This window comes from Pseudophryne corroboree, chromosome 4 (genome assembly GCF_028390025.1).
Source record: "Pseudophryne corroboree isolate aPseCor3 chromosome 4, aPseCor3.hap2, whole genome shotgun sequence".
Taxonomy (NCBI): domain Eukaryota; kingdom Metazoa; phylum Chordata; class Amphibia; order Anura; family Myobatrachidae; genus Pseudophryne; species Pseudophryne corroboree.
Window position 1 is genome coordinate 1,228,922 of NC_086447.1, and position 24,596 is coordinate 1,253,517.

Genomic DNA, 24,596 nt, shown 5'->3' on the forward strand with positions numbered 1-24,596 from the left:
CGCCACGGCTAGGAGGAGTCTAGTGGTGGCAGCGTAGTACCTGCCCACTGCGCAGTGGGTGGAGTCAGTAACAGGCGGTTACTGACTGTAAGCGGGAATCCCCTATTTGGCCATGTCCTGTGTGACCTAAAACTCCATTTTGTGACTGGGGGTGGGACGCGAAGTGGTGAGGGCTCTCGTACGGGACCGTCCAGTCACAGTGCACGTGACCTGAAGTGTAGGTGACCCCTGACCTTCCAGTATAGTGTGCACGTGACCAGGAGTGTAGGTGACCTCTGATCTTACATTATAGTGTGCACATGACCTGGAGTGCATGTGACCTCTGACCTTACATTATAGTGTGTACACAGCGTGGGGCGACACCTTTATGGGTAATACCACATATCAACTGATGCAATTTTGTACCTTAGGTTTCCCAATTTTGATTGCCTCCATATACTAAATGGGACATTATAGCAGACTACAATATTTAACTTTACATTTTCATCAGTTATGTTTAAAATATGAAGAAATAGATATAGAGAGATGAAGAGATAGATATAAAAAATAATTTTGTTAGGGACAGGCTTTAATTCGGTATACAGAGAAAAGAGAAAATGCAGGTGCACACCCTACGTACTAAGAACACTGCTAAGACAGAACAATTATAATAAACTCTGCAATTTGACATGGAGTAAAAGTGAGGTTCTTAGCATACTTTTGGCCAAAAGGTAACCTCAACAGGTGGGCCCTTAACATTCCTAAGGTTAAAGTCCAGAGCACGGGACCCCCATGAGCCAGCACAACCCGACCACCTCAGGATATGTCACTAGTAGAAAGAAGTAGCAGCTGAGTGCTACAAGCACTACATAGGTGAGAAGTAGTCATTAAAGGTATTAAAAAAAAAAAAAAAAAAAAGTATTACATTAGTAAAAATCTACGTAAGTGCTAAAAAGGGTTACATTAATGATGCCCCAAAGCAGCCCAGGGGTTCCCACACCCCAAATCCATTCCTAATGCAGATAATAAGAATTTACTCACCGGTAATTCTATTTCTCGTAGTCCGTAGTGGATGCTGGGAACTCCGTAAGGACCATGGGGAATAGCGGCTCCGCAGGAGTATGGGCACAACTAAAAGAAAGCTTTTAGACTACCTGGTGTGCACTGGCTCCTCCCACTATGACCCTCCTCCAAGCCTCAGTTAGGATACTGTGCCCGGAAGAGCTGACACAATAAGGAAGGATTTTGAATCCCGGGTAAGACTCATACCAGCCACACCAATCACACCGTATAACTCGTGAAACCATATCCAGTTAACAGTATGAAACATAACTGAGCCTCTCAACAGATGGCTCATAACAGTAACCCTTTAGTGAACAATAACTATGTACAAGTATTGCAGACAATCCGCACTTGGGACGGGCGCCCAGCATCCACTACGGACTACGAGAAATAGAATTACCGGTGAGTAAATTCTCATTTTCTCTGACGTCCTAGTGGATGCTGGTAACTCCGTAAGGACCATGGGGATTATACCAAAGCTACCAAACGGGCGGGAGAGTGCGGATGACTCTGCAGCACCGAATGAGAGAACTCAAGGTCCTCCTCAGCCATGGTATCAAATTTGTAGAATTTTGCAAACGTGTTTGCCCCTGACCAAGTAGCAGCTCGGCAAAGTTGTAAAGCCGAGACCCCTCGGGCAGCCGCCCAAGACGAGCCCACCTTCCTTGTAGAATGGGTTTTAACTGATTTAGGATGCGGCAGTCCAGCCGCAGAATGCGCCAGCTGAATTGTGCTACATATCCATCGAGCAATAGTCTGCTTAGAAGCAGGAGCACCCAGTTTGTTGGGTGCATACAGGATAAATAGCGAGTCAGTTTTCCTGACTCCAGCCGTCCTGGAAACATAAATTTTCAAGGCCCTGACTACGTCCAGTAACTTGGAATCCTCCAAGTCGCTAGTAGCCGCAGGCACCACAATAGGTTGGTTCAAGTGAAAAGCAGATACCACCTTAGGGAGAAACTGGGGACGAGTCCTCAATTCTGCCCTATCCATATGGAAAATCAGATAAGGGCTTTTAAATGACAAAGCCGCCAATTCTGATACACGCCTGGCCGAAGCCAAGGCCAATAACATGACCACTTTCCACGTGAGATATTTTAAATCCACGGTCTTTAGTGGCTCAAACCAATGTGATTTTAGGAAATTCAACACCACGTTGAGATCCCAGGGTGCCACTGGAGGCACAAAAGGGGGCTGAATATGCAGCACTCCTTTTACAAATGTCTGAACTTCAGGTAGTGAAGCCAGTTCTTTTTGGAAGAAAATCGACAGAGCCGATATCTGTACCTTAATGGAGCCTAATTTTAGGCCCATAGTCACTCCTGCCTGTAGGAAGTGCAGAAATCGACCCAGCTGAAATTCCTCTGTTGGGGCCTTATTGGCCTCACACCAAGCAACATATTTCCGCCATATGCGGTGATAATGTTTTACCGTTACATCTTTCCTGGCTTTAATCAGCGTAGGAATGACATCCTCCGGAATGCCCTTTTCCTTTAGGATCCGGCGTTCAACCGCCATGCCGTCAAACGCAGCCGCGGTAAGTCTTGGAACAGACAGGGCCCCTGCTGCAGCAGATCCTGTCTGAGCGGCAGAGGCCATGGGTCCTCTGAGATCATCTCTTGAAGTTCCGGGTACCAAGCTCTTCTTGGCCAATCCGGAACCACGAGTATTGTCCTTACTCCTCGTTTTCTTATTATTCTCAGTACCTTTGGTATGAGAGGCAGAGGAGGGAACACATAAACTGACTGGTACACCCACGGTGTCACTAGAGCGTCCACCGCTATCGCCTGAGGGTCCCTTGACCTGGCGCAATATCTCTCCAGTTTTTTGTTTAGGCGGGACGCCATCATGTCCACCTGTGGCCGTTCCCAACGATTTACAATCAGCGTGAAGACTTCTGGATGAAGTCCCCACTCTCCCGGGTGGAGGTCGTGCCTGCTGAGGAAGTCTGCTTCCCAGTTGTCCACTCCCGGAATGAACACTGCTGACAGTGCTAGCACGTGATTTTCCGCCCATCGGAGAATCCTTGTGGCTTCTGTCATTGCCGTCCTACTTCTTGTGCCGCCCTGTCGGTTTACATGGGCGACCGCCGTGATGTTGTCTGACTGGATCAGTACCGGCTGGTGCAGAAGCAGGGGTTTTGCCTGACTTAGGGCATTGTAAATGGCCCTTAGTTCTAGAATATTTATGTGTAGGGAAGTCTCCTGACTCGACCATAGTCCTTGGAAGTTTCTTCCCTGTGTGACTGCCCCCCAGCCTCGAAGGCTGGCATCCGTGGTCACCAGGACCCAGTCCTGTATGCCGAATCTGCGGCCCTCTAGGAGATGAGCACTCTGCAGCCACCACAGCAGAGACACCCTGGTTCTTGGAGACAGGGTTATTAGCCGATGCATCTGAAGATGCGATCCGGACCATTGGTCCAACAGGTCCCACTGAAAGATTCTGGCATGGAACCTGCCGAAAGGAATTGCTTCGTAAGAAGCCACCATCTTTCCCAGGACTCGCGTGCAGTGATGCACCGACACCTGTTTTGGTTTCAGGAGGTCTCTGACTAGAGATGACAGCTCCTTGGCTTTCTCCTCCGGGAGAAACACTTTTTTCTGGACTGTGTCCAGAATCATTCCCAGGAACAGTAGACGTGTCGTCGGAACCAGCTGTGACTTTGGAATATTTAGAATCCAACCGTGCTGGTGTAGCACCTCCTGAGATAGTGCTACTCCTACCAACAACTGCTCCCTGGATCTCGCCTTTATTAGGAGATCGTCCAAGTACGGGATAATTAAAACTCCCTTTTTTCGAAGGAGTATCATCATTTCCGCCATTACCTTGGTAAACACCCTCGGTGCCGTGGACAGTCCAAACGGCAGCGTCTGGAATTGGTAATGGCAATTTTGTACCGCAAATCTGAGGTACTCCTGGTGAGGATGATAAATGGGGGCATGCAGGTAAGCATCCTTGATGTCCAGGGATACCATGTAATCCCCCTCGTCCAGGCTTGCAATAACCGCCCTGAGCGATTCCATCTTGAACTTGAATTTTTTTTTTTAATGTATGTGTTCAAGGATTTCAAATTTAAAATGGGTCTCACCGAACCGTCCGGTTTCGGTACCACAAACAGTGTGGAATAGTAACCCCGTCCTTGTTGAAGTAGGGGCACCTTGACTATCACCTGCTGGGAATACAGCTTGTGAATTGCCTCTAGCACAGCCTCCCTGCCTGAGGGAGTTGTTGGCAAGGCAGATTTGAGGAAACGGCGGGGGGGAGACGCCTCAAATTCCAGCTTGTACCCCTGAGACACTACTTGCAAGATCCAGGGATCCACCTGTGAGCGAGCCCACTGATGGCTGAAATTTTTGAGGCGGCCCCCCACCGTACCTGGCTCCGCCTGTGGAGCCCCACCGTCATGCGGCGGACTTGGAAGAAGCGGGGGAGGACTTTTGCTCCTGGGAACCTGCTGTTTGTTGCAGCCTTTTTCCCCTACCTCTGCCTCTGGACAGAAAGGACCCGCCTTTTCCTCGCCTGTTTCTCTGGGTCCGAAAGGACTGTACCTGATAAAACTGAACTTTTTTAGGCTGTGAGGGAACATGGGGTAAAAATGCTGACTTCCCAGCTGTCGCTGTGGAAACTAGGTCCGAGAGACCATCCCCGAATAACTCCTCACCCTTATAAGGCAAAACTTCCATGTGCCTTTTGGAATCTGCATCCCCTGTCCACTGCCGAGTCCATAAGCCTCTCCTAGCAGAGATGGACAGAGCACTTATTTTAGATGCCAGCCGGCAGATTTCCCTCTGTGCATCTCTCATGTATAAGACTGAGTCTTTTATATGCTCTATGGTTAGCAGAATAGTGTCCCTGTCTAGGGTGTCAATATTTTCTGACAGGGAATCTGACCATGCAGCGGCAGCACTGCACATCCATGCTGACGCAATAGCTGGTCTAAGTATAATGCCTGAGTGTGTATATACAGACTTCAGGATAGCCTCCTGCTTTCTATCCGCAGGCTCCTTTAGGGCGGCCGTATCCGGAGACGGTAGTGCCACCTTTTTAGACAAACGTGTGAGCGCTTTATCCACCCTAGGGGATGTTTCCCAACGTGACCTATCCTCTGGCGGGAAAGGGAACGCTATTAGTAATTTTTTAGAGATTACCAATTTTTTATCGGGGGAAGCCCACGCTTCTTCACACACTTCATTTAATTCTTCAGATGGGGGAAAAACTACGGGTAGTTTTTTCTCCCCAAACATAATACCCTTTTTAGTGGTACCTGGGTTTATATCCGAAATGTGTAAAACCTCTTTCATTGCCTCAATCATGCAACGAATGGCCCTAGTGGACATTAGATTAGACTCATCGTCGTCGACACTGGTATCAGTATCCGTGTCGACATCTGCGTCTGCCATCTGAGGTAGCGGGCGTTTTAGAGCCCCTGATGGCCTTTGAGACACCTGGGCAGGCACGAGCTGAGAAGCCGGCTGTCCCGCATTTGGCATGTCGTCAAATTTTTTGTGTAAGGAGTCGACACTTGCACGTAATTCCTTCCTGGATGACTCAGGTGTCTGCCCCGCAGGGGGTGACATCACTTCTATAGGCATCTGCTCCGCCTCCACATAATTTTCCTCATCAAACATGTCGACACAGCCGTACCGACACACCGCACACACACCGGGAATGCTCTAACAGAGGACAGGACCCCACAGAAGCCCTTTGGGGAGACAGAGAGAGAGTATGCCAGCACACACCAGAGCGCTATATAATGCAGGGACTAACTGAATTATGTCCCCTATAGCTGCTATAATATTTACTGCGCCTAAATTTAGTGCCCCCCCCCCTCTCTTTTTTACCCTTTTCTGTAGTGTAGACTGCAGGGGAGAGCCAGGGAGCTTCCTTCCAGCGGAACTGGGAGGGAAAAATGGCGCCAGTGTGCTGAGGGGGATAGCTCCGCCCCTTTTTCGCGGACTATTCTCCCGCTTTTTTATGGCAGGGGTATTTATCACATATATAGCCTCTGGGGCTATATATTGTGATTGTTTTGCCAGCCAAGGTGTTTTTATTGCTGCTCAGGGCGCCCCCCCCCCCCCCCCAGCGCCCTACACCCTCAGTGACCGGAGTGTGAAGTGTGTATGAGAAGCAATGGCGCACAGCTGCAGTGCTGTGCGCTACCTTGGTGAAGACAGAAGTCTTCATGCCGCCGATTTTTCCGGACTTCTTCTAGCTTCTGGTTCTGGCTCTGTAAGGGGGACGGCGGCGCGGCTCCGGGAACGAACACCAAGGACGGGTCCTGCGGTCGATCCCTCTGGAGCTAATGGTGTCCAGTAGCCTAAGAAGCCCAAGCTAGCTGCAAGCAGGCAGGTTCGCTTCTTCTCCCCTTAGTCCCTCGTTGCAGTGAGCCTGTTGCCAGCAGGTCTCACTGTAAAATAAAAAACCTAAAATATACTTTCTTTCTAAGAGCTCAGGAGAGCCCCTAGTGTGCATCCAGCTCGGCCGGGCACAAAAATCTAACTGAGGCTTGGAGGAGGGTCATAGTGGGAGGAGCCAGTGAACACCAGGTAGTCTAAAAGCTTTTTTAGTTGTGCCCAGACTCCTGCGGAGCCGCTATTCCCCATGGTCCTTACGGAGTTCCCAGCATCCACTAGGACGTCAGAGAAACATATAATATACATGTATCTATGACTTAACATTCATAGTGCCTATTCCAATATGTAGACTGCACATTTGCTAGGACACTACACTAATTAAAAATGTAATTTGGTATTCCACACCAGGGGGCAGAAACTCTACATGTAAGTCACAGGCTAAAACATACAAAATGATTTAAAAAACAAGAGGCACATAGTATGGTTTCCATTTTGTAACAATGTTGATGTAATATCTTCGGAACGGTCACGATGGCATCTCAGTGGAATCTACCGTTTCTACTCATTCATGTTTATAGTACAAAATATCAACAACACTTTGTCACGTTGTCATTATGGGGAATTGTGTGTAGAATTTGTAGGACAAAAATGAATTTATTCCATTTTGGAATAAGGCTGTAACATAACAAAATGTGGAAAAAGTGAAGTGCTGTGAATACTTTCCGGACTCACTGTACATATGTGTCTTCAAACATCTTGCCTCAAAACGCCATGAAGCAGGAGAAGCCTTGCGTGAGTCAGCCGGATGCTACCGGGCAGCTCTGCTAATATCGGCTGTCCTTTTGCCAAAAATGCATCTTATTCGCATGGCTATGTGATGACGCACAAGCAGCTTATGCTGAGTAAAATGATATACGGCATCCCTATATTGTGTGTGTGACTGTGGCTGTATCTGCATACGGAATGCTACGTTACAGTGTCACTTATATGATATGCGGCATGCCTATATTCTGTGTGTGACTGTGGCTGTATCTGCATATGGAATGCTACGTTACAGTGTCAGTAATAGGATATGCAGCATGTCTATATTCTGTGTGTGACTGCGGCTGTATCTGCATGTGAAACGCTATGTTACAGTGTCTGTAATAGGATATGTGGCATGCCTATATTCTGTGTGTGACTGCGGCTGTATCTGCATGTGAAACGCTATGTTACAGTGTCTGTAATAGGATATGCAGCATGTCTATATTATGTGTGTGACTGCGGCTGTATCTGCATACGGAATGCTATGTTACATTGACAGTAATAGGATATGTGGCATGCCTATATTCTGTGTGTGACTGCGGCTGTATCTGCATGTGAAACGCTATGTTACAGTGTCTGTAATAGGATATGTGGCATGCCTATATTCTGTGTGTGACTGCGGCTGTATCTGCATGTGAAACGCTATGTTACAGTGTCTGTAATAGGATATGTGGCATGCCTATATTCTGTGTGTGACTGCGGCTGTATCTGCATGTGAAACGCTATGTTACAGTGTCTGTAATAGGATATGCAGCATGTCTATATTATGTGTGTGACTGCGGCTGTATCTGCATACGGAATGCTATGTTACATTGACAGTAATAGGATATGTGGCATGCCTATATTGTGTGCGACTGCGGCTGTATCTGCATATGGAATGCTATGTTACAGTGTCAGTAATAGGATATGCTGCATGCCTATATACGGTGTGTGACTGCGGCTGCATTCCGTTTACAGATACAGCCAAAGTTATACACAGAATATAGGCATGCCGCATATCCTATTACTAACACTAACGTAACGTTCCATATGCAGATACAGCCGCAGTCACACAGAATATAGGCATGCCGTATATCCTATTACGGACAGTGTAATGTAGCACTACGTATGCAGATAAAGCCGCAGTCACACACAGAATATAAGCATGTTGCATATCCTATTACGGACACTGTAACATAGCATGCCATATGCAGATACAGCCACAGTCACACAAAGAATATAGGCATGCCACATATCCTATTACTGACAGTGTAATGTAGCATTCCGTATGCAGATACACCCGCAGTCGCACACAGAATATAGGCATTCCGCATATCCTCTTACTGACACTAACATAGTGTTCAATATGCAGATACAGCCACACACAGAATATAGGAATGCCGCATATCCTATTACTGACAGTGTAATGTAGCATTCCGTATGCAGATACAGCCGCAGTCACACACAGAATATAGGGATGTGACGTGTTTTCTCAGCATAAGCTGCTTGTGTGTCCTAGTCACATAGAAAAAAAGTTGCTTATAAAGATGCTCGGTGCTACAGAGTAACGCCACGGTATGGCATGACAAAAAGGGCTATTAAACGTAACTACAGCAAGGATGTAGGACACATCTATAGTGCGGCCAAGCTGGCTTCTTACGTGGATAATCCTCGATACCGATGGATCATAATAGCTGTCTCACCTGTGTATTATATTCATGGTTCCTGTATTTTCTATAAATCTATACCAGTTATGTTCATAGATTCTATATAGCGCTTTGAGTCCTCTTGGAGTAAAGCGCAAAAAAAATTAAATCATCATTATAATAGGATTTTAATACCTACCGGTAAATCCTTTTCTCTTAGTCCGTAGAGGATGCTGGGGATGCTTCAAGAACCATGGGGTATAGACGGGATCCGCAGGAGACATGGGCACTTCAACACTTTCAAAGGGGTGTGAACTGGCTCCTCCCTCTATGCCCCTCCTCCAGACTCCAGTTATAGGAACTGTGCCCAGGGAGACGGACATTTCGAGGAAAAGGATTTATTGTTAAACTAAGGTGAGACACATACCAGCTCATACCACAAACACCCGCCGTACAACATGGCATTAGCAAAGAAGTCCAGTCAACGGCATGAACAAAACCAGAAACAGGCTGACTATAACTGAAACACAACCTTTGTGTAACACAAGCAATAACTATTAAACAAGTACTGCAGATAGTGTCCGCACAGGGACGGGCGCCCAGCATCCTCTACGGACTAAGAGAAAAGGATTTACCGGTAGGTATTAAAATCCTATTTTCTCATACGTCCTAGAGGATACTGGGGATGCTTCAAGAACCATGGGGTTTATACCAAAGCTCTAGAACGGGCAGGAGAGTGCGGATGACTCTGCAGCACCGATTGACCAAACAAGATGTCCTCCTCAGCCAGGGTATCAAACTTGTAAAACTTTGCAAAGGTGTTTGATCCCGACCAAGTAGCAGCTCGGCAAAGCTGTAATGCCGAGACCCCTTGGGCCGCCGCCCAGGATGAGCCCACCTTTCTGGGCTTTCACCGATTTCGGTAACAGCAATCCTGCCGTAGAATGAGCCTGCTGAATCGTATTACAGATCCAGCGTGCAATAGTCTGCTTGGAAGCAGGAGTCCCAATCTTGTTGGGATCCCACAGGACAAACAGAGCCTCTGTTTTCCTAATCTGAGCCGTTCTGGCGACATAGATCTTCAAAGCTCTGACCACATCGAGATACTTAGATTCCGCCAAGGCGTCAGTAGCCACTGGCACCACAATAGGCTGGTTTACGTGAAACGATGAAACCACTTTGGGCAGAAATTGCTGACGAGTTCTCAACTCCGCTCTATCTGTATGGAAGACTAAATAGGGGCTTTTGTGAAACAAAGCCGCCAATTCAGACACCCGCCTTGCGGATGCCAAGGCCAACAACATGACCACTTTCCAAGTAAGGAATTTTAACTCAACCTTACGCAAAGGTTCAAACCAATGAGATTGCAGGAACTGCAACACCACATTAAGATCCCATGGTGCCACTGGGGGCACAAAGGGAGGTTGGATGTGCAGCACGCCCTTCACGAAGGTCTGAACTTCTGGAAGGAAGGCCAATTCTTACTGAAAGAAAATAGATAAGGCCGAAATTTGTACTTTAATGGAGCCTAACTTTAGGCCCATATCCACTCCTGCTTGCAAAAAATGGAGTAAACGCCCCAGCTGAAAAATTCTTCCGTAGGAGCCTTCTTGGATTCACACCAAGACACATATTTTCTCCAAATACGGTGGTAATGCTTTGCCGTTACTTCTTTTCTAACCTGAAGTAGTGTGGGAATGACTTCACTGGGAATACCCTTTCGGGCTAGGATTTGGAATTCAACCGTCATGCCGTCAAACGCAACCGCAGTAAGTCTTGATACACGCACGGTCCTTGCTGTAACAGGCCCTCTCGTAGAGGAAGAGGCGAGGGATCTTCTATGAGTAATTCTTGAAGATCTGGATACCAAGCCCTCCTTGGCCAGTCCGAAACAATGAGGATCGCCCGGACCTTTGTTCTTCTTATGATCTTTAGCACCTTCAGAATGAGTGGAAGTGGAGGGAACACATAGACCGACTGAAACACCCACGGTGTCACCAGGGCATCCACTGCTATTGCTTGAGGGTCCCTCGACCTGGAACAATATCTCTGAAGTTTCTTGTTGAGGCGAGACGCCATCAAATCTATTTGAGGAATTCCTCAAAGACTTGTCACTTCTGTAAAGACCTCTTGATGAAGACTCCACTCTCCTGGATGGAGATCGTGTCTGCTGAGGAAGTCTGCTTCCCAGTTGTCCACTCCTGGAATGAAGACTGCTGACAGAGCGCTTGCATGTTTCTCCGCCCAGCTAAGAACTTTTGTGGCCTCCGCCATCGCCGCTCTGCTCTTTGTTTCACCCTGGCGGTTTATGTACGCCACTGCTGTTACGTTGTCTGACTGAATCAAGACGGGCAGACCGCGAAGAAGATGTTCCGCTTGCCGACGGCCGTTGCAAATGGCCCTTAATTCCAGAATGTTTATGTGCAGACAAGCTTCCTGGCTTGACCAATTTCCCTGGAAATTATCCCCGTGTGTGACTGCTCCCCAGCCTCGTGGTCACCAGGATCCAATCCTGGATCCCGAACTTGCGTCCCTCTAGGAGGTGAGAACTCTGCAGCCACCACAGGAGAGAGATTCTGGTCCTGGAAGACAGGATTATTTTCCGGTGCATGTGGAGGTGAGACCCGGACCACTTGTCCAACAGGTCACACTGAAACACCCTGGCATGGAACCTGCCAAACTGAATGGCCTCGTAGGCCGCCACCATCTTCCCCAGCAACCGAGTGCATTGAAGAATCGATACTCTTGCCGGTTTCAGAATCTGTTTTACCATGTTCTGTATTTCCAGAGCCTTTTCCACTGGAAGAAAAACTCTCTGTAATTCTGTGTCCAGAATCATACCCAAGAATGACAGCCGTGTTGTCGGAACCAACTGTGACTTTGGCAAGTTTTGGAGCCATCCATGTTGTTGCAGAGTTGTCAGGGAGAGCGTAACGTTTATCAGTAATTGCTCCTTGGATCTCGCCTTTATCAGGAGATCGTCCAAGTACGGGATAATTGTGATTCCTTGCATGCGCAGGAGAACCATCATTTCCGCCATAACCTTTGTGAAAATCCTCGGAGCCGTGGAAAGACCAAACGGCAACGTCTGAAATTGGTAATGACAATCCTGAACAGCAAACCTCAGATAAGCCTGATGTGGAGGATATATGGGGACATGCAAGTAGGCATCCTTTATGTCTACCGACACCATAAAATCCCTCTCCTCCAGACTGGAGATCACTGCTCGGAGAGATTCCATCTTGAATTTTAATTTTTTGGGATAGAAATTGAGGGATTTTAGGTTCAGAATAGGTCTGACTGAGCCATCCGGCTTCGGGACCACGAACAGGCTTGAATAAAAACCTTCCCCCTGTTGTGACGGGGGTACCGTGACAATGACTTGATTTTGACACAGCTTTAGTATTGCAGCGCATACTACCTCCCTTTCTGGAAGAGAAGCTGGCAAGGCCGATTTGAAAAATCGGTGAGGGGGCACGTCTTGAAACTCCAATTTGTACCCTTGGGCTACTATTTCTAATACCCAAGGATCCAGGGCCGAGGGAACCCAGACCTGACTAAAGAGTTGAAGACGTGCCCCCACCGGTGCGGACTCCCACAGAGGAGCCCCAGCGTAATGCGGTAGATTTGGTAGAAGCCGGGGAGGACTTCTGCTCTTGGGAACTTGCCACAGCCTGTGACCTTTTTCCTCTTCCTCTCGTAGCAAGGAAGGAAGACCCTCATCCTTTTTTGTATTTATTGGGCCGAAAGGACTGCATCTGATAGTGTGGCGTTTTCTTTTGTTGTGCAGGAACATAAGGTAGGAACGATGACTTACCCGCGGTAGCCATAGATACCAGGTCAGTGAGGCCATCACCAAACAAGACACTACCGGTAAACGGCAGAGACTCCATAGTCTTCTTAGAGTCAGCATCAGCATTCCATTGATGAATCCACAATGCCCTCCTGGCCGAGACTGCCATGGCATTGGCCCTTGATCCCAAAAGGCCAATATCCCTCGCAGCTTCCTTTAGCTAGGCTGCAGCGTCCTTGATATAACCCAGAGTCAAAAGCACATTATCCCTGTCCAGGGAATCCATATCAGATGACAAGGTATCTGCCCACTTTTCAATATCACTTCTCACCCATGCCGATGCCACGGCAGGCCTGAGCAGCGTACCCGTAGTGACATAAATGGATTTTAGTGTATTTTCCTGCTTACGATCTGCAGGATCCTTAAGGGGTTCCGTGTCAGGAGACGGAAGCGCCACCTTCTTGGACAGACGCGATAGAGCTTTGTCCACCGTGGGGGTTGACTCCCACTTTTCCCTGTCCCCAGAGGGGAACGGATATGCGACCGGAATTCTCTTGAGAACCTGTAACTTCTTGTCAGGATTTTCCTAAGCTTTTTCAAAAAGAGCGTTCAGTTCATGAGAGGGAGGAAACGTTACCTCAGGTTTCTTTCCTTTATACATACAGACCCTAGTATCAGGGACAGCAGGGTCCTCCGTGATATGTAACACGTCTTATCGCCACAATCATGTACTGCATGCTCTTAGCCAGTTTAGGATTCAATCTGGCATCACTATAGTCGACACTGGAATCAGAGTCCGTGTCGGTATCTGTCATCTGGGTAAATGAACACTTTGACGACCCCAAAGGGGTCTGTACTTGTGACAATGCATCCTCCATGGATTTCCTCCATGTCTGGTTTCTGAGACTCAGATTTATTTAATCTCTTATTCAACCGAGCCACATTTGCAGTCAAAACACTCAACATATTTACCTAATCAGCCGTCGGCGGTGCCGACACAGTCACTCCCACAGTCTTTTCTGTCCCCACTCCAGCCTCCTCCTGGGAAGAGCATTCAGCCTCAGACATGTCGACACACGCGTACCGACACCCACAACCACACTGGGGCTATAGGGGACAGACCCACAACAAAGTCTGTTAGAGAGACACAGAGGGAGTTTTGCCAGCTCACAACCCAGCGCCTATCCCGGTACTGAAACGATTAAAATAATGCCTCAGCCCTGTTAGCGCTTTTTTACTAATAAAACAGCTCCAAAATACTGTGCCCGCCCCACCCCTCGTTTTGCACCCTGTTACTTGGACAGTAGTGTAGGAGGTCAGGACCAGCGTCTCTGCAGCTCTGTGAAGAGAAAATGGCGCTGATTAGAGCTGTGAGGGCTAAGCCCCGACCCCTTAATGGCGTGCTTCAGCACCGCTATTTTTTTAAACCTTTATACTGGCGGGGGTCCGGTTTTAGTGCCCATGCACTGTAAGCCACTTTTGCCAGTCTATTATTGAGGTTTCATGCTGCCCAGGGCGCGGCGCGGCGCGCCCCCCCCCCCCCCCCCCCCCCCTGCACCCTGTAGTGCCGCTGTGTGTGTGGGAGCATGGCGCGCAGCACGGCTGCTGCACTGTACCTCAAAAACACTGAAGTCTTCTGCCGTCACTGAAGTCTTCTGATCTTCTTTTACTCACCCGTCTTCTGACTTATGGCTCTGCAAGGGGGGTGACGGCGCGGCTCCGGGAACGAGCATCTAGGCGTACCTAGCGATCAGACCCTCTGGAGCTAATGGTGTCCAGTAGCCGAGAAGCAGAGCCTTGAAACTCACAGAAGTAGGTCTGCTTCTCTCCCCTCAGTCCCATGATGCAGGGAGCCTGTAGCCAGCAGGTCTCCCTGAACATAATAAACCTAATAAAGTCTTTCAGAGAAACTCAGTAGAGCTCCCCTAGTGTGTGACCAGTCTCACTGGGCACAGAATCTAACTGGAGTCTGGAGGAGGGGCATAGTGGGAGGAGCCAGTTCACACCCATTTAAAGTCTTAAAGTGCCCATGTCTCCTGCGGATCCCGTCTATACCCCATGGTTCTTGAAGCATCCCCAGCATCCTCTAGGACGTATGAGAAAATATAATACAGCTTAGTATATATACACATGTATTAATCAGTCATTTCCCAGCATCCTCTGCCCCAAACACAGTTACTGGGACTCATATACTAACCCTCTGAGTCCTTAGAGAAGGAGAGGAGACGGTCGCTACTATCTGACAAGTCCATCTCGTGACCCAGGAGGAGATCTGTGTCCAGGACCAGGCTGCTAGGATTAGCATCTAAGTGCTCCTGACTTCCCCCTGAGGCACAGAAACAGAGAATGTACAATGCGTGCATAGGACGGCCGCTACAAGTATAATATAACAGTGCCGCAACAAGGATAATACAGCACAGTGCCGCTACAAGTATAATATAACAGTGCCGCAACAAGGATAATACAGCACAGTGCCCGCTACAAGTATAATATAACAGTGCCGCAACAAGGATAATACAGCACAGTGCCGCTACAGGTATAATATAACAGTGCCGCAACAAGGATAATACAGCACAGTGCCGCTACAAGTATAATATAACAGTGCCGCAACAAGGATAATACAGCACAGTGCCGCTACAAGTATAATATAACAGTGCCGCTACAAGGATAATACAGCACAGTGCCCGCTACAAGTATAATATAACAGTGCCGCAACAAGGATAATACAGCACAGTGCCGTTACAGGTATAATACAGCACAGTGCCGCTACAGGTATAATACAGCACAGTGCCCACTACAGGTATAATACAGCACAATGCCGCTACAAGTATAATACAGCACAGTGCCGCTACAAGTATAATATAACAGTGCCGCTACAGGCATAATACAGCACAGTGCCGCTACAGGTATAATACAGCACAGTGCCCGCTACATGTATAATACAGCACAGTGCCCGCTACAGGTATAATACAGCACAGTGCCCGCTACAGGTATAATACAGCACAGTGCCCGCTACAGGTATAATACAGCACAGTGCCCGCTACAGGTATAATACAGCACAGTGCCCGCTACAGGTATAATACAGCACAGTGCCCGCTACAGGTATAATACAGCACAGTGCCCACTACAGGTATAATACAGCACAGTGCCGCTACAAGTATAATACAGCACAGTGCCCGCTACAGGTATAATACAGCACAGTGCCCACTACAGGTATAATACAGCACAGTGCCCGCTACAAGTATAATACAGCACAGTGCCCACTACAGGTATAATACAGCACAGTGCCGCTACAGGTATAATACAGCACAATGCCGCTACAAGTATAATACAGCACAGTGCCCGCTACAAGTATAATACAGCACAGTGCCGCTACAAGTATAATACAGCACAGTGCCGCTACAAGTATAATACAGCACAGTGCCCGCTACAGGTATAATACAGCACAGTGCCCGCTACAGGTATAATACAGCACAGTGCCCGCTACAGGTATAATACAGCACAGTGCCCGCTACAAGTATAATACAGCACAGTGCCCACTACAGGTATAATACAGCACAGTGCCGCTACAGGTATAATACAGCACAATGCCGCTACAGGTATAATACAGCACAATGCCGCTACAGGTATAATACAGCACAGTGCCGCTACAGGTATAATACAGCACAGTGCCGCTACAGGTATAATACAGCACAATGCCGCTACAAGTATAATACAGCACAGTGCCCACTACAGGTATAATATAACAGTGCCCACTACAGGTATAATACAGCACAGTGCCCGCTACAGGTATAATACAGCACAGTGCCGCTACAAGTATAATATAACAGTGCCGCAACATGGATAATACAGCACAGTGCAGCTACAGGTATAATACAGCACAATGCCGCTACAAGTATAATACAGCACAGTGCCGCTACAGGTATAATACAGCACAATGCCGCTACAAGTATAATACAGCACAGTGCCGCTACAGGTCTAATACAGCACAGTGCCCGCTACAGGTCTAATACAGCACAGTGCCCGCTACAGGTCTAATACAGCACAGTGCCCGCTACAGGTCTAATACAGCACAGTGCCCGCTACAGGTCTAATACAGCACAGTGCCCGCTACAGGTATAATACAGCACAGTGCCCGCTACAAGTATAACACAGCACAGTGCCCGCTACAAGTATAATACAGCACAGTGCCGCAACAAGTATAATACAGCACAGTGCCCGCTACAAGTATAATATAACAGTGCCGCAACAAGGATAATACAGCACAGTGCCGCTACAAGTATAATATAACAGTGCCGCAACAAGGATAATACAGCACAGTGCCCGCTACAAGTACAATATAACAGTGCCGCAACAAAGATAATACAGCACAGTGCCGATACAAGTATAATACAGCACAGTGCCGCAACAAGGATAATACAGCACAGTGCCCGCAACAAGGATAATACAGCACAGTGCCCGCTACAGGTATAATACAGAGTACACACTGATCCCGCTACAAGTATAATACAGAGTACACACTGATCCCGCTATAAGTATAATACAGAGTACACACTGATCCCGCTATAAGTATAATACAGAGTACACGCTGATCCCGCTATAAGTATAATACAGAGTATACGCTGATCCCGCTATAAGTATAATACAGAGTACACTCTGATCCCGCTATAAGTATAATACAGAGTACACGCTGATCCCGCTATAAGTATAACAGAGTACACGCTGATCCCGCTATAAGTATAATACAGAGTACACGCTGATCCCGCTATAAGTATTATACGCTGATCCCGCTATAAGTATAATACAGAGTACACGCTGATCCCGCTATAAGTATAATACAGAGTACACGCTGATCCCGCTATAAGTATAACACAGAGTACACGCTGATCCCGCTATAAGTATAATACAGAGTATACGCTGATCCCGCTATAAGTATAATACAGAGTACACTCTGATCCCGCTATAAGTATAATACAGAGTACACGCTGATCCCGCTATAAGTATAATACAGAGTACACGCTGATCCCGCTATAAGTATAATACAGAGTACACGCTGATCCCGCTATAAGTATAATACAGAGTACACGCTGATCCCGCTATAAGTATAACAGAGTACACGCTGATCCCGCTATAAGTATAATACAGAGTATACGCTGATCCCGCTATAAGTATAATACAGAGTACACTCTGATCCCGCTATAAGTATAATACAGAGTACACGCTGATCCCGCTATAAGTATAATACAGAGTACACGCTGATCCCGCTATAAGTATAACATAGCAGAGTACACGCTGATCCCGCTATAAGTATAATACAGAGTACACGCTGATCCCGCTATAAGTATAATACAGAGTACACGCTGATCCCGCTATAAGTATAATACAGAGTATACGCTGATCCCGCTATAAGTATAATACAGAGTACACTCTGATCCCGCTATAAGTATAATACAGAGTATACGCTGATCCCGCTATAAGTATAATACAGAGTACACGCTGATCCCGCTATAAGTATGACATAGCAGAGTACACGCTGATCCCGCTATAAGTATAATACAGAGTACACGCTGATCCCGCTACAAGTATAATAGAGTACACGCTGATCCCGCTATAAGTATAATACAGAGTACACGCTGATCCCGCTATAAGTATAACACAGAGTACACGCTGATCCCGCTATAAGTATAATACAGAGTACACGCTGATCCCGCTAGAAGTATAACACAGAGTACACGCTGATCCCGCTATAAGTATAATACAGAGTACACGCTGATCCCGCTATAAGTATAATACAGAGTACACGCTGATCCCGCTATAAGTATAATACAGAGTACACGCTGATCCCGCTATAAGCATAATACAGAGTACACGCTGATCCCGCTATAAGTATAATACAGAGTACACACTGATCCCGCTATAAGTATAATACAGAGTACACGCTGATCCCGCTATAAGTATAATACAGAGTACACGCTGATCCCGCTATAAGTATAATACAGAGTACACGCTGATCCCGCTATAAGTATAACACAGAGTACACGCTGATCCCGCTATAAGTATAATACAGAGTACACGCTGATCCCGCTATAAGTATAATACAGAGTACACGCTGATCCCGCTATAAGTATGATACAGAGTACACACTAATCCCGCTATAAGTATAATACAGCAGAGTACACGCTGATCCCGCTATATGTATAATACAGAGTACACACTAATCCCGCTATAAGTATAATACAGCAGAGTACACGCTGATCCCGCTATATGTATAATACAGAGTACACACTGATCCCGCTACAAGTATAATACAGAGTACACGCTGATCCCGCTATAAGTATAATACAGAGTACACTCTGATCCCGCTATAAGTATAATACAGAGTACACGCTGATCCCGCTACAAGTATAATACAGAGTACACGCTGATCCCGCTATAAGTATAATACAGAGTACACGCTGATCCCGCTATAAGTATAATACAGCAGAGTACACGCTGATCCCGCTATATGTATAATACAGAGTACACGCTGATCCCGCTATAAGTATAATACAGAGTACACGCTGATCCCGCTATAAGTATAATACAGAGTACACGCTGATCCCGCTACAAGTATAATACAGAGTACACACTGATCCCGCTATAAGTATAATACAGAGTATACGCTGATCCCGCTATAAGTATAATACAGCAGAGTACACACTGATCCCGCTACAAGTATAATACAGAGTACACGCTGATCCCGCTATAAGTATAATACAGAGTACACGCTGATCCCGCTACAAGTATAATACAGAGTACACACTGATCCCGCTATAAGTATAATACAGAGTACACACTGATCCCGCTATAAGTATAATACAGAGTACACGCTGATTCCGCTATAAGTATAATACAGAGTACACGCTGATCCAGTATGATAAAGCAGGGTATACATGAGGTAAGGGGGTTTATACTGGGGTACGCAGGAAGCATGAGGTGATACAATGAGGCACACAGAAGGTGTGAGGTGTATAATGAGGCACACAGGAGGTGTGAGGTGTATAATGAGGCACATAGGAGGTGTGAGGTGCAAAACTAGGAACACACATGATAACATATGTATAATGAAGCACACATGAGGTGTATAATAACGTAAACAGGGGGTATGAGGTGTAGTATGAGGCACACAGGAGATATGAAGTGTATAATATGGCACACAGGAGGTATGAGGTGCAGAATGAGGCACAAAGATGATAATATATGTATAACGAGGCACAAGAGTTATAATGTGCAGAATGGGGGACGCAGGAGATATATATATATATATATATATATATATAAAAATAATAAAATGAGGCACACGGGAGATAAGAGGTGTATACTGAGGTACACAGGAAGTATGAGGTGCAGAATGAGGCATGCAGGAGGTATGAGGTGTAGAATGAGGCACACAGGCAGTATGAGGTGCAGAATGAGGCACACAAGTGATAATATATGTATAATGAGGCACAGAGGAGATAAGAGGTGTATACTGAGGTTCACAGGAGATATGAGGTGTAGAATGAGGCACACAGGTGGTGAGGGGCAGATGAGGCACACAGGAGGTATGAGGTGGAGAAGATAATATATGTATAATGAGGTATACAGGAGATAAGGGGTGTATACTGATGCACACAGGAGGTATGAGGTATATAATGAGGCACACAGGAGTTATGAGGTGCAGAATGAGCACACAGGAGATGTGAGGTGCAGAATGAGGCATGCAGGAGGTAGGTGTAGAATGAAGCACACTGGAGGTATGAGGTGCAGAATGAGCACACAGGAGGTATGAGGTGCAGAATGAGCACACATGAGGTATGAGGTGTAGAATGAGGCACGCAGGAGGTATGAGATGTAGAATGAGGCACACAGGAGGTATGAGATGTAGAATGAGGCACACAGGAGGTATGAGGTGCAGAATGAGCACACATGAGGTATGAGGTGCAGAATGAGCACACATGAGGTATGAGGTGCAGAATGAGCACACATGAGGTATGAGGTGCAGAATGAGCACACAGGTGGTATGAGGTGCAGAATGAGCACACAGGAGGTATGAGGTGCAGAATGAGGCATGTATGAGGTGCAGAATGAGCACACAGGAGGTATGAGGTGCAGCATGAGGCATGAGGTATGCAGGAGGTATGAGGTGCAGAATGAGGAAACACAGGAGGTATGAGATGTAGAATGGGGCACATAGAAGGTATGAGGTGCAGAATGAGCACACAGGAGGTATGAGGTGCAGAATGAGGCATGCAGGAGGTATGAGATGTAGAATAAGGAAACACAGGTGGTATGAGATGTAGAATGAGGCACATAGGAGGTATGAGGTGCAGAAGGAGCAAACAGGAGGTATGAGGTGTAGAAGGAGGCATGAAGGAGGTATGAGATTTAGAATGAGGCACACAGGAGGCATGAGGTGCAGAATGAGCACACAGGAGGTATGAGGTGCAGAATGAGCACACAGGAGGTATGAGGTGCAGAATGAGGAACCACAAGAGGTATGAGGTGCAGAAGGAGCACACAGGAGGTATGAGGTGCAGAATGAGGCATGCAGGAGGAATGAGATGTAGAATGAGGCACACAGGAGGTATGAGGTGCAGAAGTAGCACACAGTAGGTATGAGATGTAGAATGAGGCACACAGGAGGTATGAGGTGCAGAATGAGCACACATGAGGTATGAGGTGCAGAATGGGGACGCAGCAGTGAGGACAGGGCGGGAGTCGCTCACATTTCACCGGTTGTGGGTGAGACTGTTTCCTCCTGGGCATGGCTGTTCCTGCTCCCGGTTCTACCGGTCCTGGCCTCGGTATTTCCGGTCACAGAGCCTCAGACAGCTCCGGTGCTTCATGTGCTTCCGGCAGGAGAGACAACATTAATCACTTCCGGTTCACGGATGATACTTCCTGTTCGGGCAATGCATGCTGGGAATTGTAGTTCCGGGCCAGAAGACGCAGCAAGGAGCGCCCCCTGGATCACAGCACTGCCCCTGCTGGTGGGAGAGGGAATCGCAGCCAGTCACAGTGCTGGAAGCGCGCCATCAGCCATTGTTAGCGTAGCGACCTCTAGGCTGCGCCACAACTCTGAGCGGCGCTATAGCAGCAGGTCATTTGACATCACACCTGCTGAGCGGGAGCGCTGCAACATCACCGAGTGCCTGAGTGGGAGCGCTTCAACGTCACCGAGCGCCTGAATGTGGAGGGAGCGCTGCAACGTCACCGAGCGCCTGAGCGGGAGCGCTGCAACATCACCGAGCGCCTGAGCGGGAGCGCTGCAACGTCACCGAGCGTCTGAGCGGGAGCGCTGCAACGTCACCGAGCGCCTGAGCGGGAGCGCTGCAACGTCACCGAGCGCCTGAATTTGGAGGGAGCGCTGAAACGTCACCGAGCGCCTGAGCGGGAGCGCTGCAACATCACCGAGCGCCTAAGCGGGAGCGCTGCAACGTCACCGAGCGCCTGAGCGGGAGCGCTGCAACGTCACCGAGCGCCTGAGCGGGAGCGCTGCAATATCACCGAGCGCCTGAGCGGGAGCGCTGCAACATCACCGAGCACCTGAGCGGGAGCGGTGCAACGTCACCGAGCGCCTGAATGTGGAGGGAGCGCTGCAACGTCACCGAGCGCCTGAGTGGGAGCGCTGCAATATCACCAAGCGCCTGAGCGGAAGCGCTGCAACGTCACCGAGCGCCTGAATGCGGAGGGAGCGCTGCAACGTCCCCGAGCGCCTGAATGCGGAGGGAGCGCTGCAATGTCACCGAGCGCCTGAATGTGGAAGGAGCGCTGCAACGTCACGAGCGCCTGAATGTGGAGGGAGCGTTGCAACGTCACCGAGCGCCTGAGTGTGGAGGGAGCGCTGCAACGTCACAGAGCGCCTGAGCGGGAGCGATGCAACATCACCGAGCGCCTGAGCGGGAGCGCTGCAACATCACCGAGCGCCTGAATGTGGAAGGAGCGCTGCAACGTCACTGAGCGCCTGAGTGTGGAGGGAGCGCTGCAACGTCTCAGAGCGCCTGAATGTGGAGGGAGCGCTGCAACGTCACCGAGCGCCTGAATGTGGAGGGAGCGCTGCAACGTCACCGAGCGCCTGAGTGGGAGCGCTGCAATATCACCGAGCGCCTGAGCGGAAGCGCTGCAACGTCACCGAGCGCCTGAATGCGGAGGGAGCACTGCAACGTCCCCGAGCGCCTGAATGCGGAGGGAGCGCTGCAACGTCACCGAGCGCCTGAATGTGGAAGGAGCGCTGCAACGTCACCGAGTGCCTGAATGTGGAAGGAGCGCTGCAACGTCACTGAGCGCCTGAGTGTGGAGGGAGCGCTGCAACGTCTCCAAGCGCCTGAATGTGGAGGGAGCGCTGCAACGTCACCGAGCGCCTGAATGTGGAGGGAGCGCTGCAACGTCACCGAGCGCCTGAATGTGGAGGGAGCGCTGCAACGTCACCGAGCGCCTGAGTGTGGAGGGAGCGCTGCAACGTCACAGAGCGCCTGAGCGGGAGCGATGCAACATCACCGAGCGCCTGAGCGGGAGCGCTGCAACATCACCGAGCGCCTGAATGTGGAAGGAGCGCTGCAACGTCACTGAGCGCCTGAGTGTGGAGGGAGCGCTGCAACGTCTCAGAGCGCCTGAATGTGGAGGGAGCGCTGCAACGTCACCGAGCGCCTGAATGTGGAGGGAGCGCTGCAACGTCACCGAGCGCCTGAGTGGGAGCGCTGCAATATCACCGAGCGCCTGAGCGGAAGCGCTGCAACGTCACCGAGCGCCTGAATGCGGAGGGAGCACTGCAACGTCCCCGAGCGCCTGAATGCGGAGGGAGCGCTGCAACGTCACCGAGCGCCTGAATGTGGAAGGAGCGCTGCAACGTCACCGAGTGCCTGAATGTGGAAGGAGCGCTGCAACGTCACTGAGCGCCTGAGTGTGGAGGGAGCGCTGCAACGTCTCCAAGCGCCTGAATGTGGAGGGAGCGCTGCAACGTCACCGAGCGCCTGAATGTGGAGGGAGCGCTGCAACGTCACCGAGCGCTTGAGTGCTGCAACGTCACCGAGCGCCTGAATGTGGAGGGAGCGCTGCAACGTCTCCGAGCGCCTGAATGCGGAGGGAGCGCTGCAACGTCACCGAGCGCCTGAATGTGGAAGGAGCGCTGCAACGTCACTGAGTGCCTGAATGTGGAAGGAGCGCTGCAACGTCACTGAGCGCCTGAGTGTGGAGGGAGCGCTGCAACGTCACCGAGCGCCTGAATGTAGAAGGAGCGCTGCAACGTCACTGAGCGCCTGAGTGTGGAGGGAGCGCTGCAACGTCACTGAGTGCCTGAGTGTGGAAGGAGCGCTGCAACGTCACCGAGCGCCTGAATGTGGAAGGAGTGCTGCAAAGTCACCGAGCGCCTGAATGTGGAGGGAGCGCTGCAACGTCACCGAGCGCCTGAATGTGGAGGGAGCGCTGCAACGTCACCAAGCGCCTGAATGTGGAAGGAGCGCTGCAACGTCACTGAGCGCCTGAATGTGGAAGGAGTGCTGCAAAGTCACCGAGCGCCTGAGTGTGGAGGGAGCGCTGCAACGTCACTGAGCGCCTGAATGTGGAGGGAGCGCTGCAACGTCACCGAGCGCCTGAATGTAGAAGGAGCGCTGCAACGTCACCGAGCGCCTGAATGTGGAAGGAGCGCTGCAACGTCACCGAGCGCCTGAATATGGAAGGAGCGCTGTAACGTCACTGAGTGCCTGAGTGTGGAGGGAGCGCTGCAACGTCACCAAGCGCCTGAATGTAGAGGGAGCGCTGCAACGTCACCGAGCGCCTGAATGTGGAAGGAGCGCTGCAACATCACCGAGCGCCTGAATGTGGAGGGAGCGCTGCAACGTCACTGAGCGCCTGAATGTAGAAGGAGCGCTGCAACGTCACCGAGCGCCTGAATGTGGAAGGAGCGCTGCAACATCACCAAGCGCCTGAATGTGGAGGGAGCGCTGCAACGTCACCGAGAGC

At 49.2% G+C, this 24,596-nt stretch overlaps 1 protein-coding gene across 2 annotated transcripts in view; it reads right to left on the reverse strand.

Moving 5' to 3' along the window:
* The window catches only part of ZNF513 (zinc finger protein 513), a 72,491-nt gene extending 50,961 nt beyond the window's left edge, over positions 1 to 21,530 (reverse strand). Inside the window, exons 1-2 of one of the 2 annotated variants that reach the window (XM_063914900.1) lie at positions 21,365 to 21,530; positions 14,815 to 14,943 (exon numbers count right to left, since the gene is read on the reverse strand). In XM_063914900.1, coding sequence (XP_063770970.1) covers positions 14,815 to 14,943; positions 21,365 to 21,404 — 169 coding nt within the window. In that variant the 5' untranslated portion in view covers positions 21,405 to 21,530. The remainder of the gene's footprint in view (positions 1 to 14,814; positions 14,944 to 21,364) is intronic. The other variant, XM_063914901.1, reaches the window with a different exon arrangement.
* Between the last annotated feature and the right edge of the window lie 3,066 nt (positions 21,531 to 24,596).